General features: G+C 41.1%; 3 protein-coding genes across 6 annotated transcripts; all 3 read left to right on the top strand.

Moving 5' to 3' along the window:
- Positions 1-652: 652 nt before the first annotated feature.
- On the top strand, positions 653-6388 carry LOC147050028 (galectin-related protein B-like). 2 transcript variants are annotated; one of them, XM_085922890.1, is made up of 6 exons: positions 653-1008; positions 1262-1345; positions 1773-1861; positions 2623-2812; positions 4195-4371; positions 5798-6388. In XM_085922890.1, exons 1-5 carry the CDS (start codon positions 964-966, stop codon positions 4336-4338), a joined length of 552 nt encoding a protein of 183 aa, XP_085779016.1. In that variant the 5' UTR covers positions 653-963; the 3' UTR covers positions 4339-4371; positions 5798-6388. The 2 variants fall into 2 exon arrangements, with proteins under 2 accessions (XP_085779016.1, XP_085779015.1); XM_085922889.1 differs by having other exon boundaries at positions 4195-6388.
- Positions 6389-7467: 1079 nt separating this feature from the next.
- ciao2b (cytosolic iron-sulfur assembly component 2B) lies at positions 7468-9777 on the top strand. The gene is made up of 5 exons (XM_085922987.1): positions 7468-7895; positions 8178-8253; positions 8407-8532; positions 8639-8684; positions 8749-9777. The coding sequence occupies exons 1-5, from the start codon at positions 7765-7767 to the stop codon at positions 8850-8852; spliced, it is 483 nt and encodes a 160-aa protein (XP_085779113.1). The 5' UTR covers positions 7468-7764; the 3' UTR covers positions 8853-9777.
- Positions 9778-10325: 548 nt separating this feature from the next.
- Positions 10326-18204, top strand: wipf1b (WAS/WASL interacting protein family, member 1b). 3 transcript variants are annotated; one of them, XM_085922837.1, is made up of 11 exons: positions 10326-10443; positions 10524-10633; positions 13540-13647; positions 15250-15347; positions 15444-15570; positions 15657-15824; positions 15903-16593; positions 16681-16781; positions 16873-17106; positions 17175-17288; positions 17362-18204. In XM_085922837.1, exons 4-11 carry the CDS (start codon positions 15288-15290, stop codon positions 17412-17414), a joined length of 1548 nt encoding a protein of 515 aa, XP_085778963.1. In that variant the 5' UTR covers positions 10326-10443; positions 10524-10633; positions 13540-13647; positions 15250-15287; the 3' UTR covers positions 17415-18204. The 3 variants fall into 3 exon arrangements, with proteins under 3 accessions (XP_085778963.1, XP_085778964.1, XP_085778965.1); XM_085922838.1 differs by having other exon boundaries at positions 10341-10443; positions 10527-10633; XM_085922839.1 differs by lacking the exons at positions 10326-10443; positions 13540-13647 and having other exon boundaries at positions 10450-10633.
- The last annotated feature ends 223 nt before the right edge of the window (positions 18205-18427 follow it).

The following is an 18427-nucleotide window of genomic DNA, read 5'->3' as shown; positions in this document are numbered from 1 at the left end:
CACCCTGCCCCCGAAAAAAAAAAAAAAAAGCACCTTACCCGGTCGCCCATCTCGGTGCAGTCCACCTCCTTGCAGGCCGCCATCATTGCATCCTCCCGGCGGGCAGCAGCCTCCTCCGCCGCGCTCATGGCTGCTGCAGATAGGTGGCGGGTACCGCGGAGCCTCCTGCTGGATGAACAAGGAAAGGGGATGTGCAATTCAAAGGGGCTGCGCACTTTCAATTAAACAAATAAAAAGTGAAGGTACAGCAAATGTCAGCCGACAATTTCCAGGATCAACAAACTAGTATATTAACTGCAACAGTTATTCTATATTAATAATATTAGTTATATTAACAAAAGCAAGAATCAAAGGAAAAGAAAAAAAGAAAAGAAAATATGTGGACTTCTTTTCAAGCGTGTAATGGTATTAAATGTCCACTAGAGGGCAGCAGTGCATTGCATACTCAGAAAGAAAAAAAAGACGCGCCCAACAAGGGGGCAGGGCTGTCACTCAATTAGAATTGGGGACAATAAATATGATTGATAACATGATTTTAAAGAAACATGTGGTTTCAATTGGCTCGTCAATAAAACACTGCAAGAATAGACATTGGAGTGGGTTTAAAAATACACACGCACACGCCCATGTTGTGTAATTGGTTGAAGTGTGTGATTAGCTCTCTCCAACAGACGGGGATTAAGCTGGGGGAGTGTGTAATTATGAATAAAGCATACGTCAGCAGATAAACAGCAGCCACCCGAGGTGGGGATACCCTCCGGCGACCACTGCGACTAGGCCGCCCATATACGCAGTTAGAAAGGGGGGAGACAACCACGCACGACGCCCTGCAGAAAGGAGTGCCACGACGCCGACACACCGCGCTCCCAAGCCGGCCGGCAGGGTAGCTCTCCACTCCCCCTCCTCCTCCTCCTCCTCTTTTCCCTCCTCCTCCTCCTCCTCCTCCGGGACAGACAGCATCCTATGCGGCTCAAGATGGCGGTGCAGGCAGCAGAAAACGACGCGATTGTGAGTATTCGTGCAGCCCGACGCGGCGGATTTGCTTTTTTAAAATCGCTTCGCTTTGTTGGCGTGCGTATTTGGATTCTTGCACAGCAGTCTTGTGCACGCAGCGAGGCGAGGCGTTCGGGGGTGCAGAGGGTGGGGGGGCTCACCTGGCCCGCCGGTGCTCGGTGGATTGACCGACTCGGTCGGAGCTCCCTTGTGATCGCTTTATTTTGTTTGTTGCGATTGTTTTAAAAAAATGATTTATTTTTTGCAGATGGTGGAGGACGAGCAGCTGAACGACTCGCCGGGGAGCGTCGGCCTTATCTCACCTGACAAGGAGGATCTAGCGCGGCTCCTGGTAGGAATGAATGGGGGGGGATTGGACATCCATTCATCCATTTTCCATACCGTCAAGCCGAATTGTGATCCGGGGTGAGAGTGAGACTATCCCAGCTGCTTTTGGATGACAGGCGGGGTACACATTGAATTATTAATTTGTCTAACATGCATGTTAAAAGCATTCACATTCACATCTATGGACAATTTAGAGTACAGTTTTGTGGAGAAGAAAATATTCCTGGCGCAAGAAGCGGTGTACACCCTGGACTTGTTAGTCAGCCACCCACTGGGCATGTATACAAAAATATATTTGAATTCACATTCAGGGGTGGAGTTACGTGGTGGCCACCCCCCACAACCTTGGGGACAATTTCGATTTTTCAGCCATTTTCACATGGATGCATTATTCTTAGACCCCACTTTTTTATTTATTTTATTTTTTATAGACAGTTCCCTTCAGTGGACGCATACGAAGTGGCATGAGACCTGGGAAGAAGATCATCGTGATGGGCATTGTGGACTTGGAGCCAGAGAGGTAATTTTTTTTTTTTTTTAATGAACAAAATATAAAAGAGATTTTTTCAATTTTACAATTTCTCTGTGTATTTTCAAACTGGATAAATTGGTCTGGCGGGGCTGTAAAAGGCCTTATGTTGCCCACTTGTAATTTAAACAGATAAATCCTTTTGTTCAAGAAGTCGAGCCACTCCCCTCAAACCCGTCCGCCCACCCCAATGCAATAAATAATTACTGCTGTGGGCACCACATGAAGATGAATGACGCCTTCTATAAATATGTGAGGACGGTCAGGGCGTTCCCTCTCCAGAACGAGTGAGAGGAAAAAAATAAAAAGAGTAGCGACTTGTCTGGGTGTGACTTGACCCTACATGGAAAGTTCAACGTGGAACTAACCTTCCCCGCCCACCTCGTGGTGACTTCATCGCTCACTGCAGCTGGCCACATCCATGACAAAGTTCACATCAATAAATTCATCAATAAATAGTTGGACTAGTTAGGTCTTTTATTTTAGGGGTTAGCAATGAGTAAAACTCTATCAAATTAAATGCAAAATGCTTGATTTAAACTCTTTTGGTTACTCTGAGTTAAAGTGTCCCAATACTTTTGTCTACGTCACGGACTTGCCTCACGTTTGTTAGTGTCAGTTTTCTGCATGTGTGCACACCAAGCCGCGGGATACCGGATGCCCAAACGAGCAACGCGGATTATGATTCATTGGAGCCATCATCCCAGATTAGCCTTCAGATTCAAACATCTGGCAACTTCCCTCCCCTTCAGTTTTGATGTGAGCCTGACCTGCGGCCGGGATAAGGACAAGGATAAGGAGGCGGCGTACGATGTGGCCCTCAAACTCACCGCCCGCTTTTCGGATCGCCAGTTTCTGCGCAGCGCCCGCGTAGCCGGCAAGTGGACAGAGGAGGAGGCCTCCACTGCCTACTTTCCCTTCATCCCAGATCAGCCTTTCAGGGTAAAAAGCTTTCATTCATCTCAAATCGACTTTTACTCAAATGTATTTTATTTTTTATTTTTTATTTTTTTTATTTTTTATTTTATTTTATTATTTATGGGGCTGATGCTAATTTTGATATTGGTGGCATAAAAAAGTGTCACAAAATGGCTGCTTCCAGCCAAAATGGCAGACTTGACTTTTCCGTGCGTATTGCTTGTTGGTCATTGTATTTTTCAAACTTTGTGAATTTTGAGCGATGAGTTTCAGACCCCTAAAATACATACATTGTTCTCGCGCTTGCCAAAATTGCTACTTTTTTTGGCATGTTGAGGCTCCCAAAAAGATGACTCATGTGTTTCCACTGAAGCTCACATGTTGACAATGAGCACTTGAGCATTGTTTTCCTTCCATAAACCGAAACCACGTCTCAAAGACGGTGATAAAACATGTTGCGGTTTTGTCCAACACAGTAATTGCAGTCGAGGCGGACCAACTGGACTTGCAAGGCGCTTTGGACGTTCTTTGCTATGTCCACATGTGTCCCATTGTCTTGCCAACAGTTTCTGTCCTTCAGGGATGTATCTACAAAAGAAATAGCTTTGGACCGGCTAACAAAGTTAGCATCAATGTTGCTATTACGCAACGGTGCAACAACACAAAGACAAACAATATAAAATTTCTCCCAAGCATATATTCTTTATCCTCTGTGAAAAATTGACAAATATTACTGCAGCTTATTGTCATTTTTTTTTTTTTACATGACTAAAGTTTTTGAATGGTCAATTGATCGCTCCTCAATTGAAAACTGACGCTAAATGGTGCCGATTGTTATGCAATAAAAGTATTTTTCCTGCAATGTAACAAAAACTCAGGTCAGCTGTAAATAACGTGTGATGAATTTACATCATGTGACCTCAGGTCCACACATTTCTGCTCTAGTAATTTTTAAATGCACATGTGCCACTCCGCTAAGAATACACTCGCTTGTCTAATGAGGTTTGAAACAAGAGCTGTATCCAAAACCAGGCCAAAATTTTCAAACGACCTCTCTGATTGAACCTCGTGCTCTGTCCCTGCTTATGTAAGAGCATCCAGCTGATAAAAGTCCGAGCCAGAAACTGCGGGCGGCTGCAGATTAAGGCGGACATCAATTCAAAACATGCGTTGGGACACGCTTTGTTTCCTTAAACATTTGCACGTTTTAGCTTTTGTGATTTTGATCATTTTGTCCACATTTGTCTTGGATTATGTGTTAAAAATCCACAGAAAAATGTCTAAATGTGGTTCAAGTTTGTGGTTCAACGTTTCAACACATTTTCCAGACTTCCTGTTGGCGATGGCTTGTATTCCGACACTGTTATGGTTACCAAAAGTTGACACAAGTGTTTCTCCGCTTCCAGGTGGAGATCCACTGCGAGCACCAACGGTTCCGGATATTTGTAGACGGACACCAGCTTTTTGACTTTTACCACAAAGTAAAATCTTTGGCCTCCATCGACACGGTGTGGATAGACGGAGACCTTCAGATCACCAAACTGGGCTAAGCGCACACACACGCGCACACAAAGCTCGGCAGGGTGAGTGTGTGTGCATTAAGGACTTGAGCACGTACACACGCACACACGCAAATGCAGCGCCATTCACATGTAACAAGGGGCCTCTGCTCCTTATTCTTCTTTAAATTTGTTTTTTCCCTTTCAGCAAGTTCTCATTTATTAGTTTCTCAGGTGTTAGTTTTGTCAAGTTGCTCAACTTGCTATTTTCTTTTAAAAAACAATGGAAGTTTCTTTTTTAAATGTAGCACTTGCAGCATCCCCCCCGGAGGGATAGATGGTAATTTAAATTATAAATGTAGAAAATGTTTCTTTAAATTTGTATTTTTTTTAAAGAATTTTTTTCCCTCAATTTCAATTTATTTTTTAATTGAAATGCTTTTTTTTTAAATTGAATTTAAAAAACCATTGTTAAAATATTAAGTTAGAAATTTAAAAGCCCTGAGTCTGGCCTTTTTATTTATTTTTTTCCCGGACTGAATAAAACAAATTTTGTTTGAAGGCTTATTTAAGTTGTAGTTTAATTTTTTTTTTTTTAAAAATCCTCATTTTGAATTAATATAAAAAAATAAATGTCCATATTTTTTAATTAATTTTAAAACAATATTACATTGTAAATTTGATTAAAACATAAAAAAAATGAAACATATCAAATTGGAGCCTTTTTGTTTGCTCTTCACTTCCACAAGGGCATCAACATGTTTTACAGTAAGAATAAAGTTTGGATTTTATTGCACTAAAAGTGGCTTTGCAAAGATGAGTCAAGTATTCCAGTCACGTCTTATTTTCCTTAGTCTCTCTGGGGGTTTTTCCGCCTCTTGGTTGTCACGGCAACACATGACCTAAATACTCTAAATTGATGAAGATTCCTCGTAGAAGGAGGAAAATAAACAGGAAGTAGAATTCTGGCTGGTGGGCATTTTGGATTCAAATTTGCATTTTAGTCACATTTTGTATTGCTAAAAGGCAACCAGGATGAAGCTATACAATTGATCATATCCTGGAATGTTGTTATACACTATTTGCGGTGCAAATTAGTGATCTGGCGGTAATATGAGGTCATGTATGATTTTTGGTTCCATCTTGAAGTAGTAGATTGGGGTCATGTTTTGAATGTATGGTAGCTAAGATAAGTCATGTAATTTCCCCCATGTTGTCATTATATGGAATTGGATTTATTCCATTTTGAACAAGCTTGTGTGACTTGCATGCTTTTCCATTAGATCATTTAGGTTCAGTTTGAGTGAGGCTCAAAAAAATGTAAAGTGCCAAAGTAACTTCTCCCCAAAATAATATCAGCAAATATACTAGCATTTAAGAAAGGGAGACCTACGAGAATGTATAAACAACTTTCAACCCCAAATTAGACTTTTCTTCTTCCCCCGCTACGGTTTCCTGTGATCGCACTGCCCGGTCCGAGCTTTCTTTTTTTTTTTCTTTCTTTTTTTAGGCAAACAGGAAACTCGCGTCCACCCTGTTGCATCATTACTGCAGCAGCAGAACAAAACGTGCTCTGTGTGTGTGGACTGCGCATGGTCCGCGACATTACTGGAGACTTACAGTACACTGCTGTAATGACACGTTTTGCTTTCGACCATCTTAACAAGCACATTCACTCGTTTAGGGAAACAAAAAGTTGTATAAATAATTGTAACGTGTTTGTTGATGACTTTGAGGAAAAAAAAAAAGAGTTGATACAGGGAGTTTTTCTTGTGGTGTTTTTTTTTTTGGTACTGCTACACTTTAAATAACTTGAAGACTTTGTGTGTAAAGTAGGACCTGATTGAATTGATGCTGAATGATTAAATGAGTGTTCCTATCCCAAAAGAGAAACGTGTTTACACAATTGTCTTAATGGTAACCTTCCTAACTGCAGAGTAACTTGTTAATTTGGTTTTCCATGTTTGCAATGTTTAAATGTCATCTTTATACGATTTTGTACTCGGAACGTGATCCTAAAGATGCAAGCTGGTACGGTGTTGTTTTTTTTTTTTTTGTATAGTTATTCACTAAAGCATTAATCTGAACCTATTCAGGTTTACATCTAGAGTGGTTTATTGCGATACAAGTTCATTTGAATTGAATGGCCATTAATTTGTTCTAATTTCTCACCCTTCGATAACTGGCTCGTTTCTAATAAACTAATGGATCAGGTCACTTGTATCTCAAGGCACCACTTTATTCCTTTAATAGAGAGAAGATATGAATGTTTTCCTCCTGATTGTGATTTGATCATAAATAAATGGCAAGTGTGGTTTTTAAGCATATATTTCACACTTCTTGGTCTGTAAAATAGATGTCACGTTTTACCATGGAATTGTTTCATAGCTGTGCGTATGTACATATTTTTAAATTGAGTTGAGGAACAAGCAGACCATAATCTTTGTTACATGACATATTGAGGCATTTAAATGTGTAATTTCAAAAGTTATGACTTCCTTGAAAGAGTCACAAGTTCCATGACGTGTCCTCGGGGGGATTGTGTTGTTTTTATTTTTTGCACCATAATAAGTACTGTGTGATGAACTCTCAACTTAGTGTTTAAATACAAATGAAACTCTTCTGGTATATGTAAGGAAAAACTAAATCCATTTTTTTTTTTTGGTGGATTGTGTGGTTTTTTTTTTAAACCACAAAATCAAGTGAAGTATCAATTTTCACTGCAGTATGTTCTGCGGTATGGTATCCCCCTAAAATAGCCTAAAACTACTCCGCTTCTGTTTTTAGACCAGTCCAGGCTTCTGCAATTTTTTCCTTTACTTTCCTTCTGTTGCTTTTGAAAGAAGAGAAAAGGAAAAGAAAACAAAGAATGATCCTCATTTGAAAACCAATAAACCTCTCATATTGGTAAATGTAGTGTTTGAGTTTATATTTATTTGAAAACATACATTTATTAACATGATTCACATTATAAAAATGGATTAGAAATGTATCTAAATGTGTCTCTAGTCTTATATACCATTCACAAATAGTCGTATCAATAAAACATCATAGGGATCCGAACCATAAATCTGAAACGTTTTACTTTTTAAACTTCGTCGCTTTCCGTCGTGCCCGGAAGTATGTCGTATTGTTTTGGTCACGTGCAACGTATGCTAGTCATTAGCCACTCCACCGATGACACTGACGTTGTATCAACCAAGAAACACGTAATTTTATACATTTTAAATTTTTTGTTGCTCTTCTGGTCGTAATTTTATTAAATAAATTGAGTGTATCTTATTTAATTTTTACGATGGGGCTTTATATATTTTGGACTCTGTCACTCGCCGTTGTTACGAAAGTGCAGCGTATTGAGCATGCGCAGTTGTTCCACGATGTGCGTATGTTATTGTAGCACGCTGTAGCTAACATAACTGCGAGTTACATAGTCGGGTTGAACGTTTGCGTTTCGGTGGCTAAAGGTACCGTTACAGAATGTCTGGCGGCACCCAGTTGGAAAACGCCAACCCGGTCATATTTGAGCGGTCTGGCGAGAGACTGCAGACTGCTCACGACGAGGATGAAGACGTCCACGACCCTATCGATGACAGAGAAATTTTTGATATCCTTTTTTATTTATTTTTATTTTTTTGCTCACTCACACGCAAGTTATTAACAGTTCGAGACTGTTATGGTGTTGATGATTTTAGTTCTACGTTTACAAACTATAGTAGATTTCAATTGACAAACCGTGCTGAACTTCATTTGCATTTTTATAGATAATCAATGATCAAAATGCACTGTTTGTTTTCAGAATAGCTGTGTGGCTTGCCGTAGAATCGCAAACCGTCCCGTCTTATTTGGTCATAGGATAGGACGATTGATTGTCTTTAACTGATGCAACATATGATCAGATCCATCAATGATCCCGAGCATCCGCTCTCTCTGGAGGAGCTCAACGTTGTGGAGCAAGTCAGAGTCAAAGTAGGTTCTCTGTATTGTTTGTTTTAAAACATGATTTTTTTGTGTGTGTGTCATTTCATTCCCGAAGTAACCAAATATGACCTAAATAAATGTGGAACAAATGTAAGGACGATGGTAATAATTCATAACTTGCTTTCTGAATGTTGTCATCAGGTGGACGACAGCGAGAGCAACGTGCATGTGGAGTTCACGCCCACCATCCCCCACTGTAGCATGGCCACGCTTATCGGCCTGTCAATCAAAGTCAAGCTGCTGCGCTCACTGCCCGACAGATTCAAGGTGCGCCGTAGCATCTTATATTCTGTATCACAAAAACCTGGCCTATAAACAGGGGTGTGTAGACTTTTTATACATACCGTGTGTGTGTGTTTGTGTCATGCTCCAGATCGACGTCCGCATCACACCTGGGACACATGCCTCCGAGGATGCAGGTAGGACAGATTTATGCTGTCCCGCTCAAATTTGCAAGTTTCTTATTTGTTTTCATGGCCTCAGTGAACAAGCAGCTGGCCGACAAAGAACGAGTGGCGGCGGCGCTGGAGAACTCGTCGCTGCTGGAGGTGATCAACCAGTGTTTGTACACCAAGAGCATTATCTGAGGAACTGCAAGTGTTCCCTGACTTCCACCGACACCACTGGAGCCTTATCTGAGGTTGTTAAATATGCAGCAGAGGCAAAGCAAATGTATTAAAAGGTCATCACCATTTTATTAGGTGCTCTTGACAATGATGGCTAATTCAAAGGAGATATTTTACCCTACAAAATATTTAAAAAAAAAAATCAGGCATGTCATCTTCATATATGACCACCAAGTGGCGCTACTGTAACATTACTGAAACAGTTTGTTCCATCAGATTAAAAAAAAAGGGGTTTCATCTGAGATGCATCCGTCATGTGATGTAACTCATAATTTATTTCTTCACTGTAACACACAAAATGTTTTCAAAGAGCAGAGGGATTATGTAACCCAAATCTTCTCTAATTGTTAAAGCAGAGGTTCTTAAATTTGAGTTTTTTTTAGTACAAAAAAACTACAGAACCAAGCACCACCATAATGACCAAAAAATGGCCCACGTGTTCATCAAAATGTTGTTCATTAAAAATGCACCTTAATTTGTCAGACGTTACTAATGCATAACATCTATTTATCCTGCTTTTTCATCTGATATGTTCCATTGTTTCTTAGTCATCAATGACATTACAGGCACGCTCACAACAAAGTAAGAAAAAGCAAGCAACATTTACAAGAAGCGTTTCGCATTCTGGGAAGTGTGTGGCCTCAAAATGATTCCACCTCCACAGTTTGCGGTTGTATAACTAGTTCTACATCTCTAAAATGCATCTTTTGCAAATGCCACAGGTTACAAAACAACTTTGTGTTTGTATTTATATTCCCAATTGTTATGCATTTTATGCTCTTCCTCCAGAATATCTTGAAACACAGCATTGTGGGGTTTATAATCAGGAAGTCTGCTCGAATGTCTGGATGATGTGCTGTTGTGTTTTAATAAATGTTTGATTTTGCTTTAAGTTTCATCTTTATGTGGACCCACATACAATAAAAATCTAGTGGAGTGGTCTAGAAAACAGGTAAGTCAACAGTGTCTAACATTTTGCTTTTCCTATTTTGAAACATGATGTTGATTTCCAATTTGTTTTTCCAAGTTAAACATTTATTTAGAATAATTACAATTTGCTATGCATATCACCAATAGTCTGCTGTCAATTTTCTTTCCACTTTACAGCGACTTTGAATTACCTTGTCATCTCAAAACTGTCCACTAGATGGCACTATTCCCACTTCGAAGCATGCAGCAATGGTAATTTTACCAGGTTGCTCAAATAAAATGCATCTTTGAACCAAAAAAAAAAATCACACTGATACTAAACACAAAGTCTCAATTGAAAACAAAAACATCAGTGGACCTGTCAATTATTGCACTGCATTGCTTTATCAGTGTGTCCTAAATAGATAAACAATCTCTTATCAAACAGTAAATCCCTTACACGGACACGCGGAAAAAAGGGACTTGGCTTCAGACGCGTGCACGGACGCATCTGCAGAAGGACGAGGAGGACGAGGAGGAGGAGGAAGAGGAGCAGCTGTCCCCGCCCTCTGCAGACTTGACCATTGACTGCATCCATTCGACGATATTGACGCTGTGTGACACCCGCCCGGCCCGTGCGTCGGTGAGTAACGCAAAGTCACGTCAGCGAGGAAGTAACGCGCACATGATGAAGACTTGTCATCTTCCTCCTCCTTCAAACAGCAGCTGGCAGTGATTCGAGCTACGAGGATTGTTTACTGCAAGGAAGAAGAAGAAGGGGGCTACTTCTTGCTTCGAGAGCGAGGCGAGGCATTTGTTGGCTGCAGGCCCAGGTTGGTTAATGCCTTTTCTTTCTTTATTTTTTTTTACCCACTCCAGCTTTTTAAAATGCCCGGAAAAAAAGTCGTTTTTTTTAAATAAAATGTGCGTGCGTGGAGCTGTTTTGTTTGGACGAGAAATGTTTTGCGTTCAACATTTGGTTTTGATTATCATGCTGAAAGAGTTCTTTATATAAGGACATCTGCTCGCTTGCTGCATGCACATCAAATACGTGGAATGTGTGTGTGCGCGCATCCTGTTTGACAGAAAACGATCTTCCAGCTGAGCGCCCTGTGTCAGCATTTGGAGAAACTTTAGAAAAATAAAGACTAATGAAGTCTTGCAGAATGTTCAACAATTTTGTCAGACCACCCACTCCACTGAGATTTCTTTAATGGGTTATGTCCCTTGTGCACATTATAAATGGTGGTCGTCATTTTTTTTTCTAGGCTTTTAAGTGGTTTGTTGTTAATTAAAAGTCGCTTTTTGAATTAATTTGATGTGGGATTACTATAATTATATGAAGTATCATTGTGGTTGTTTTTTTGTAATGTGCAGAGACAAAAAATAACAGTTCATCAATATTATCAGTGTTATTTAAAGAAACTTAACATACAAGTAAAAACTATTAAATAGCAACATTCTAATGAGCATTTCTGATGCGCCCTTTCTATGATTTAGAAATGATTGTTGACTATTTGAATTAATCTCAAACCAAAAAGTTGAACTCATTGCTGCCAACCTATTTAAAATTGATCTTTGACGTCTATAGCCGTCAACGGTAGTGAATGAGAATATTGTGACAATTTCCTCCTGCAAGTTGTCTCGCTATTTACACGCTTTTGCGACAGAGTCGTTGGGATTCCTCACTGGTTGTTACGGGACCAATTGTCTTAGATTGTTTCAGTCCGCCAAAGCATTTCCCGTCTCTCTCTTTCCACGTGATAGTCGGAAAGACTGTAAAGATGATGAAGGGAACAAATGAGTGCGGAACGCATCTGGTTTGGCTTTCAAAGTCCAACGGCATCCAAAGTTAACACACGGGGGAGATGGTTAGAAGAGAATCATTTGACAGAAGAGTGGCTTTTGCTCACATTGACAACACATGACATAGATATAGACCTCTATTCAGACGTATTCCCTGGTCACATGATTCACACCACAATTTTTACAGTACAAATTTGTCACGCGTGGATTCAATTTTGAGATACGCATACCCTTTACCAAATAATCTGATGGAACACTAACATTGAAGAAAAATGAAAGAATGCTACCGTCACCTTGAGTTGTTGATAGTTTGCTAGCATTCATGGAAGCGTCCATCCACCCCATCCAACTTTTTTTTTTTTATCACCAATTAAGTAACAAATCTAATGGTGGCTTCTGGTAATATTGAGGACAGCTGTTGGGAAAGTGCTATATGAATAAAGTTATATTTGACGATCAATTCAACACGTAAATCATCAGGACAAATTGAAACGTGTGACGATGCCGAATGTCCAAAAAGCAGTCAAGCAACTCCAACATTCCTCAGCCATATTTGAGTTTTATGTTGTTGCCGTTATCTTTTTTTTTTTTTTTCCCCCCCTCTTCCATGCTTGAGATATTCCATGTCAGAATGCCACATTCATATTTCAAGCATGAGTATGCTAGCGCTTTTTTGGCATCTTTCACGCCAGTAGTTTACAATTCCCGCCCTCTGACGGAGGTCTTGGAGATTTGGAATGTGCATTTCAAGATTGCTGGATTTAATTCTGTAAAAAATGTTGTATTTACAAAAAAAAAAAAAAAAAAAAAGAGTAATCACTCATTTGTGGACTACACAAAGGTCTTCAGTTTTCCTTCACTTTATTAATAACAGCACTCATGAGTCTGTGCGATGACATCATCATATTAGGCAGTGCAGTGAAGTCATAGAGTTGCTGTTGCGGTTAGTAAATAAATAGCTAGAAAAAAAAAAAAAGGCTTTCAGCAAAAAGTAGTGCTTGTGCGTGTTCATTTTAGTTTATTTTTCAAATAGTGTATGTATGTGTGTGTGTGGGAGTCTAGATCTGTAAATGATCAAAGAATATCAGTTTTATTTAAATGTTATTGTGCATCACCGTCTTTGCTCATATTAATCATCTGTCTGTTGCCAAAGGATGTGCAGTCCAACGCTTTATTTGTATTGAGACAGTGGTTAGCTTCTTTTTACACTTGTGTGGCAGTTAGCTGAGCAGCTTGCACATCTTCTCCCCCATCATTCCTGCCACGCGTTAGTTTGGTTAGCCGAGGCCTCTGCGCAGAATGAGCGTTCATGCAATGCGGCATTAGCTTCATGCTACGCTACAGTGGGTCCGTTTTTGTTAGCGCTAGCTTGGACAGGTTTGGTTTTACTCCTCACTGAACATGACAGTGTGACATTGAGCTTTATATGCAGGAAGTGCCATGCTGAGAGGACAGGAAGTGTCTGCTGTGAAGTTAGCATAGCGCTTATGGGCTTCTTTCCAAATTCCTTTTGATCACTTTCACTTTTGAAGCATTCACGCAATAATCTTGTCTTATGTTGTCACTGACTGTCATTTCATTTTTTTATTTTTTTTTTTACAGGTATTGTGTATCAATAATATGAAATTATGAATGGTAGCATATTGGTCTTAGCTGGCAATTTTTCAGATACTCAAGAGAATATTAAATGAATATAAAAATGCGATATGAGAATAAATTGACAAAGTCGATTAAAAAAATGAATCAACAAATACTGTAGGAGGACGCTGGGTTGAGGAAGTAAAAAAAAAAAAGAGGAAATGGCGCGTGCCGCATATCAAGTCTTGTGCACTTACAGGAAGTCAAGTCGTGCTGGAGGAGGGGCATCTTTTTTTTCTACATTCGAGCAATCACCCATCTTCTGCTTTTTATTTTTTTTTCTCGATATTTTCAGCTGCATGTGGCTGCTGCTCACACTTTGCATGTTCATGAGGACGGAACTGAGGTGCTTCTTCTATTGTCTTCTCAACGTCCTGCTCTTTCTTCTATGGACGCAGATTAAGTGAGTACAGCTATCAATATTGTAAATATTCATAACTGAAACTTTATTGGATGAGAAGAAGTCATTTTTGCATGGTAACAAGAACAAGCGGAAGCTGTTTTTTGACATTTTAATAAGGTTTTACTGATTCTTAAAAGTAAAATAATAAAATAGGCATTAATACAGTAACATATGTGAAAAAAATGCAATATTACAAAGTAAAATACAATAACTCAAATATACAGCATGATAAATATGAAATGAAAAAACAGTATAAAAACATAACAAAACATAATTGTACTAGACCAGAATTAAAAGAAATATTTAATACTTGGAAAATAACACTATCATTTATTAAAAAGTCAACACATACATTTATATTATACCCTATAAAATGAATATAATGAAGTAAAAGAAAATAAATATTGCTTTCCTCAAAGAAATGGTATTAAAAAATTGACAAAAATAGCTTTTCTACACATGTTCACAAGTGGAATGTTTCTGTTTTACGGTTTGAGTCAATGAGGAACAGACGTCAGATCAAATTACACAGCACATCTGCCTATGTGTGTGTGCGTGCGTGTGTGCGTGTGTGTGTGTGTGTGTGTGTGTGTGTGTGTGTGTGTGTGTGTGTGTGTGTGTGTGTGTGTGTGTGTGTGTGTGGGTGTGTGTGTGTAGTCACACAGGATGTTAGCTTAGCCACTCAGCAGCGTACTTCTTGTACCGCCAACATTTCTGGCTACGCTGTGCTTAAGACATCTGAAATGACTTTGTTTTTCTTCTCTTGTTTGGCTCCTCTTTCTGGTGTGTGCAACGTGGCCACCAGGGGTCAGTATAATACTTTGCATACGTATGTAGAATACACAAAGAAGACAGCTGCTCAGTAAGCAGCGCTTGCCATTATTGGTATATTTTCAGTCTGTGTTGCTGCACCATTTGTGTTCAAATACCTGCATAATTAGAATATGACAACTTTTTCACCATTAATAGGATCCATAAGTTGGATTTATGCAGCTTTAAGTATATTTGAACATTTCTGGAAGGCAGAGACGGAAAGTTACGGAAACAATCAAAGCATTTGTTATTGCCATTGGACACACACACACACACAGATGCACAATTGCAGCATTGTGTTCACAGCTGATCACAGTGTGTGAATGTGACTTCAAGAGATACACTCAACATCTCATTGCTGTCAGTTGACATTTTTTGATCCAGATGATTTTTTTGTTTTGTTTTGCTTAGGTGAAGACGCATTGCGTACGCTCATAAAATGGCTGCAAAAACAGAGGCGCTAGTTGCGTGAGTGGCCCGAGAAATCCGATTTGCTTTTGCTTGGTCAGCAAAACGAGCCACATGAGTATAAATTGTAATTCAACAAGCCCAGCTGAGAAAGGTGTCAAAACGGACGCTTCCACTTCCTGCCTGATTTCCTCGCATGCAACATTTTGTCACAGCTTGCAGGAAATGGGCCGAAGGTTGCGTTAGTCTTCAGCAAAGTTCATCTTCTTTGTGACATATTATATTATTATTCATTATTGTGTAATGAGGAAAAATATTACAATTACACCGCCCAACAGCTAAATGAATGAAAACTCTTGACATGACTTGGTTGTCCATCAGGGTACAGCATCCATTGCAGACCGCCTAAACGTGGAGAGATGCCTGCCCCGCCGCCCCCTCCTCCCCCGGGACCCCCACCCCCTCCCACCCTTGCATTTGTAAGCCAAAGAATCAATCATAATAAGTTCTATATATTTTTAATACATGTGGAGATTCTGTCAATTGGTCATAACCTTGGTCTGCTGCTGTTCCAGGCCAACACCGAGAGGCCGAGTCGCGGAGGAGAGCAGAAGGGACGCAATGCTCTGCTGTCCGACATTTGTAATGGAGCTAAACTCAAAAAGGCCGTCACCAATGACCGCAGTGGACCCCTGTTGGATAGTAAGCAATATTTTTGATCATTTAATTACTATTTAATGCTCCATTAAAGTTGTACACATTATAACTATGACTATCTTTTATCCCAGAACCCAAAGGAGGGGGAGGAACTGGTGGTTCCGGAGGAGGAGTTTCAGGTGGAGGTGGAGGAGGAGGTTCAGGTGGAGGATTTGGTGGCGGCGCTCCTGCTGGTTTAGGAGGCCTGTTTGCGGGCGGGATGCCAAAACTCCGCTCGGCAGCCAATCGAGATTCCAGCGGTAAAAAACAAAAAGTGAAAGCACATATGAGAAAAATTCATCGGTTTCATTGAGTTCATGTTTTACTCCCTTTTCCAGACTCAGGAGCTAATAGAGGTCCCGCCCTCCCACCAAGTCGCTTTGGTGGGAGCCCCAGCCCATTCAGCGGGGGTTCCACCGGTCCTCCCAAGCTCCCAGGTGCACCTTCTATGGTCCGTGGTGGGGTTCCCGATCTGCCCAGGAACCGCACGAATTTCTCCTCAAGGCAAGACACTCCAGGGGGTGCCCCCCCTCCCATCCCCAATACGCCTCGACCCAACCAGAACTTCAGTCCCCGCGGGGGGCCGCCACCTCCATCCCTCCCCGGAGGACCCAGACCCAGCCCTTCGTCAGGACCGCCACCCCCGAGTCTACCCCCGAGCCGCCACGGGCCTCTGCCTCCACCCCCGGGTGGCTCCTCGAGGTCGAGCTTCTCTTCGCCGCCCCCGCCGAATAACAGCAGACCTCCGTTCCCCCCAGCTCCCGGGGGGCGGCCCCCACTTCCCGATGACCGGCCTCCACCCCCGCCAGCCCCGATTGGAGGGCACCGGCCGTCCATGCCCCGAGATATACCCCCTCCACCGCCTCCCGCCGCCAACTCCAAACCGCCATCTTCTGTCTCCTCTCGTTCCGGAGGGGGGGCTCCGCCACTCCCACCGGGGCGACCAGGTCCACCTCCTTTGCCGCCGACGCCCCCTGTGGGGGACGACCACTGCACGCCTCGTCTCCCCCAGAGAAACACTTCACTCAGGTACGCCCAAAACAAAACATTCCTCCATCTTGTATCATGTATGGTTTCTCCAATCAGCATTGTAATGTTGTTGTTGTTCATCTCCAGCACTTGTGGTTCTTCACCCCATACCCGGACAGGACCGCTCCCTCCCCCACCCAATGAGAGGCCGCCATCCTTTGGAAGAAACCAATCGTCGGGGCGCACAGGTTGGCAAAGTCATTAGGACATCATTGAAAAAAAAATACTAATGCTTAGCTTCTAAAGTTAGGATGTTAAATTTTAATGTCACCTCCACAGGCCCGCTCCCTCCGCCTCCCCCTTCGAGCCGTAGCATGGGCGGCACGAGCATAAGGTCTTCGCCAGCGCATTCTCCTATTGGGCGACCGGGGTCAGATTCCCCGCGAGGTGGGCCCGGAGGTAGGCCACCCCTACCTCCAGACAGACCTGGTACAGGTGGAGGGGGCGCCCCTCCACCACCACCGCCACCCATTGGCAATGGCTTCCAGAACTCGCACCACAACCAGATACATGGTGAGTGCTCATAATGGCTAATTTTGTTGTGATTGTGGCTTCAAATGTGATTTTTCACATTCTCGCAGATGATTGGGAGCTTCGGTTCAATTTCCATCCCGTCTCGGATCTTCCTCCACCCGAACCCTATCAACACTTTCACAAGACATACCCCAGCAAGATGAGCAAGACCGAAGGCAGAGGTCAGCTGAGAAATGACATGCAACTTTTAGATCAGCAATTAATCTTTTTTTTCTATACTTTTGTTGTCTACAGGTTCAGGTAAAAAGGAACGAGGGGCTCCTCCTCTTCCTCCTATACCCAGGTGAAGAAACCTTGCTAAGGGGACCTGAGGAACAGTGATTTAAAAAAAAAAAAAAAAGTTTAAGTGGACAGTTCCACAAAATTCCATTTCCTGCTTTCCCCATATTTAATTGATTACTCTAAAAAAATTCTTTACACTTTTTCTTCCATCCTGAGAACATTTGCGAGCACAAAATGAATGTGACACACAGTCAATCAGCTTCCTCAGGTGATTTACGTTTTTTTTTTTTTTCAAGTGTTGGAATGTTAAATATTTGTGCCTTAAGGAGAATCCCAGGGATTAATTCCCATTTGTGCCTTTAGATAAAATAATTTTTTTTTTTTTTTTTTGCTCGAGTACAGTATTCAGTTGTAAAAACCGCTGCTGCATCGGGGGAAATGCAATGTCAAATTTCACCAACAGCCACACGTGCCTTTTTTTACACAGTGTGTTTATTTCTGTCTTGGAATGGTACTATTTTTTTTTTTTTTCCATTTAACTTTCATTTTCACCAGAGCACACACTCTTTAATTCATGTCCACAACTTGGATGATATTGCACTCGGCTGCAACAACAGCACTGATGTATTATTTTTTTTTATTTGTTTAAAAAGCGCCTTGTTCTACAATGAAGGACCTGTGTGTGTATATACCTGTATGCTTAAAGCGAGTGGTAAAGTTGTTCTTACCAAAACTGTGCAGTAGTAAGCGTAGTTTTTTTTTTTGTTTGTTTTTGCTTTACAACATGTCTTAGTTCTACAAAAGACAATCAGAAATTGACATCAGTAAATAAAATCACCTGATGTTTGTGCTATACATTTGCTGATGCATTATTTGTATGAGCTGTCTGATGGATCATTTGTATTTCAACAAATCTAGGAATCCATTTTAGACTTAAACATAAAAATGATTATGAATCTGAAGTCCGGTGACATTTGAAAGCATCATTCACCCTTACCGTATATAGTCAAACATCGCTGGTCATCTTTGCTGGTAAGGCATAAACGGATTGAAACTTAAAAATCCGATGACATATGAA

This window comes from Syngnathus leptorhynchus, chromosome 10, assembly GCF_054491065.1.
Source record: "Syngnathus leptorhynchus isolate UIUO chromosome 10, UIUO_Slep, whole genome shotgun sequence".
NCBI classification, from domain to species: domain Eukaryota; kingdom Metazoa; phylum Chordata; class Actinopteri; order Syngnathiformes; family Syngnathidae; genus Syngnathus; species Syngnathus leptorhynchus.
The sequence above is the reverse complement of the archived record's forward strand: the minus strand, read 5'-3'. Positions and strand labels throughout refer to the sequence as shown.